Consider the following 4,043-nt stretch of genomic DNA (forward strand, 5'->3'; position numbering starts at 1 on the left):
CGGAGAAAACCTAGACGGTGTGTTCAAGTCTATCTCGCCGATTTCGCTCGCATCATGCAGGAAGGTTTCCTTTGGCATGCAGATCGACTGTGCAAAGCCCTTGAAATCTTTGAAATGTTTGAGATGTTTTATACTGATCATTCATAAGTATATATTACGACATGGTTGGGAGGGCTCACTTGGAGGGCACTGGAAATCCATTATTGCCCGACCAACCATGCCATAATGGATTTATCACTTTCAGCCTGACATTACCATAATTACTGACGACACTAACCTGAAAGAATCAAAACTAACGGAGAAAGTCGACCTCGTGTGCAGGAACACTTGAAACGAAAGAAAGGAAAGAAAAGGAAAAGCTGAGATCGCCACTTTCAAACACGTGTTCACATGTACACTGCACTATACACAGTCACGATGTTCAAATCCCGTAGATTTCACTCGTCCAGTGTCACTGTCAGGGTTGCCACAGACGACGGGCGTCGGACTAATTTATTGCCCGCTGATACAGATCAGTGATTGGCCCGCTCCAAGGCAACAGTCACGTATGAAGTTCTATAACCCTTTAGCAAACAACCAATAATAATGTTTGAGGTGTTTGTTGATGGCGATATTGTAGGTGTGGAGCTGCTCGGAACTGAGTGATGTGTTTACTATTGCGCTGGGCAAGCTGTTGCATTCTGGAACGAGAACAAAGGGGATCTAGTGAGATACTCACGTCGGTGCGTGTGTTTGTTGCGCTCATGTGTCTGTGTACACGTTTGTGTCTGGTTTTATTGGCTCTTCTATTTTTTTAGCCTACCGTACTAATGCCACTTACAACGTGAAAGGGATGGATCTGGAACTTTCTCCGAATTTCCTATCCATGAAATCAACACACGGCTGCCCTAAAGGTACCGCGCACATCTCAACAAAGCTCACATCGCAGTGGAAAGAAATAGAGGCTACTGATCTTCTTTCTAAGAATTTCGTTTTTGGACTACAGCCGTGGCGCCATTGGGACGAAATTGACAAATTTGTGAGTAATTGTAGTTGTTTTTTAAAAATGTGTACCAGCCATATAATCATATTGCCGTTATCATACGTCTGCCTCTTTCACCACTCTTATACCAAAGTCGAGTCCTGATTTAACGAACACTATTATGCAGGAGAACTAAAATTTTCAGCCGAAGTGTGTTATAGCAGAAATGCACGTACCCTGTGGGTTTAAAACTGGACATGGACAAGGGTTCGCTATAATTATAACCAAATTCGCTATAATTATGCGAGTTTATTCTTATTTTCCACCAGCACTCGGCCGAAGGTTGGAGAGTGGCACCCACTGGACTAGCATCCAGCAGCCAAAGGTGGCGCCACACATCATATGGATATTAAACACGATTGTAGGTAACTATTGAAAGGATTGGGAGAACTTCAAATTCAAAGGGTCAGTCGGGGGAAGTGAACTAGCTGAAAAGAGAAAAAACGCCAGACCCACCAGGATTCGAACCCGGGACCTTGCTTATCATGAAATATGCTCTAACCACTGATCCCTTGAATTTGAATTTCTCCCAATCCTTTCAAAATTAATCGCTTTCTTTCACCTCTGGAGTTACGTTCCAGAAGCTGACCGTGGTTGGTCCCCTGGGGGAGAGAAAAGACCCAAGTGCCGTCTGTGTGTGTGGCACGTGTTGTGAGATGCCTTTCGAGTGAAAAACTCGTCAGCGCCTTCTAGGGTCAGCCTGGTCCCATAGCTCAGTGGTTAGAGCATTGCTCATGACAAGCAAGGTCCCGGGTTCGAGTCGATGTATCGCCTGTACATGAGAGGTTCAGGATGGTACTCCGCTAATGCCCTCTCCTCCAATTGAGACCTGAATGATATAGCAAACGGCGGAGCAAGGTGATTGCCCATGGCAATGCCCCTGACTTGTCGATATTGCTCATCCTCAAACTGGAAGTAATTAGACGTAAGAGCGTATTCCAGCATTTTCCGGACATCGGATTGCTGAAGCTAGAACACGTCAATTTCATCTCTATGGCTTTTGAGAGCCTCCATCGCAACGTCGATACTTTCTTGGATAGGATCATTGCTATGTAGTGCGACCACATCCATCGACGCAACAATACAATTTTCCGGTATTTTCTGATGTGTGCGGAGATCGTCGGTGCATTGTTTGGTATCTCTCAAATGTGCAGGCACAAAACGCAGCAACTGATTTAATATGCGCTCTACCAGGAGGGACATGTTGCTCGTTGGGCTGTCGCATCTTGACACTACTGGACGCAGTGGCATTCCTGGTTTATGATCTTTAGGAAGCCATGCGCGAGTAGTGTGGGTACATATCTTTCTCTAGTTTCTCAGGTAATTTGTCCTTTATACAGCCCTTTAGTGTCTGACGACACTCACTGTCCAACGCATTAATCTTGACTGTTGAAGGTTCATAATCAGCTGGGCGATTAAGCATAATATTATTATTAAACTTTGCCTGATGATTTTCTGCGGACATAACAACAAACCCCTTTTCTTTGTCAGAAGGCTTCACAACTACTTCGGGGTTGTTCTTCAACGCCTTTAAAGATTCAAATTGGATTTCGAAAGTTTCTTCTGTGTTGCAGAGTCACTTGTGGCGCGGGCGCGTTTGCTCTCACGTCGATACATAGAGGACAGGTCCTCTTTCAAACGGCGAAGGCCTTTCTCATCCTCCCTCCGTGAGGATGGGGCCTGTCTATCTGTTGCAGCTAGTTTCTTCAGGCGGACGTCATTATACAGGTTTTGGTCAGGCACGAGTGGGTCAGGAAAATAATTATTATTATCAGTGATGGAAGTTGGTCACTAGACGCTGCTGTTACTGCTGCTGGAAGAGGCACATCCGAGGCGAAAGGAACATGTCCCGTGTTCGAAGTTTGAGTCATGTTAGGAATACCGGAGATTGTCGGACCAGGACACGACAACAACGGTTCGACAGAGGCGCCTGAGGAGCCAGAAGCGATCGGGCCAGAGCTCAATGCCACTGGTCCACACAAGGTACGTAATGTACTGTACTGTAAAGTATACATGGCGGGCGGATGAATTGGAATCCAACCCCACACCACCACGATAGGCACCCGCAACAGCCAGGTCAGAGTCAGACGCTGCAGATGCCTGAGAGGGGTGCGCATGATATGAATTGGCTGCAGTGGAGCCTCCGTGTTCTAAAAAAACATATAATTTTTAAAATAGAAGAAATCACATGGACACGAGTTATGAAGCAACTATCCACGGCTGCAACAAGATAAAAAGCTATCAGAAGGTGCCATATCAGGGCACAAAACCGACAAGTTACTGAGACATGCTTCGAATAGTAGTTAGACAACATTGTCACGTTATTAACTGTTATGTCTCAGCAGATGACACTCAAGTGTGCACCATGCGTTTCCCAGTTGAATGCTGTACTTCAGATGAGAGTGTTTGAAGTGGCCGCTTCGGCAGGAGCTTCATGATTTTTCCGTGATCGGGTGACCGTTTTCTATCAGTCAAATGCTTTTGGCAAGCCGTACGTTCTGTATGGATCAACAGTTGGCAAAGGCAATTCTTATTTATTTCCTTCTTGACACCCCACCCTTTGCTATCATCGGCGCTGACTACTATTATCCACTAACGCAGCTGTGTAGGTGGGGCGTTGTGGGGCGCTCCTCCGACCAAAGGTCTTGGTATCCTTGCGCACAATGCGCACCAGGGAAGGGGGGGTACAAAAGAAAGAAAGAGGAAAGAGTAAGGCCATCAGGTAGTATGCGAGTTTGTGGTGTACACATCGGCAGCAGTACGGCAAGTTTGTTCGAGGAGGTACTTGTACACTGCTACTTTGAAGCGTTGCAGTGCTGCCTTGGCTGAAGGAGCGTTCAGGATGGCAGAGGGTAGAGCATTCCATGTACTGAGTAGGCCGAACGGGAAGGATCGGTGTAGGATGTCGGGACTTTTGGCCGGGGTGGGGGCTTGACAACTGGAGGCTTTTGGGAGGACTAGCCAAGCTTTCTTGGCGTTGTCAACGCGGACAAGCGTATAGTAACTACGTCCACTTCGCTGA

At 46.5% G+C, this 4,043-nt stretch overlaps 1 protein-coding gene across 1 annotated transcript in view; it reads left to right on the top strand.

The window, feature by feature from the left end:
- The window catches only part of LOC135821633 (uncharacterized), a 19,524-nt gene extending 17,084 nt beyond the window's left edge, over positions 1-2,440 (top strand). The window contains exons 4-5 of the mRNA XM_065334630.1: positions 798-1,018; positions 2,417-2,440. Of these exons, the coding sequence (XP_065190702.1) occupies positions 798-1,018; positions 2,417-2,440 (245 nt within the window). The remainder of the gene's footprint in view (positions 1-797; positions 1,019-2,416) is intronic.
- Positions 2,441-4,043: the final 1,603 nt, after the last annotated feature.

Source organism: Sycon ciliatum, chromosome 7 (assembly GCF_964019385.1).
Source record: "Sycon ciliatum chromosome 7, ocSycCili1.1, whole genome shotgun sequence".
Taxonomy (NCBI): Eukaryota; Metazoa; Porifera; class Calcarea; order Leucosolenida; family Sycettidae; genus Sycon; species Sycon ciliatum.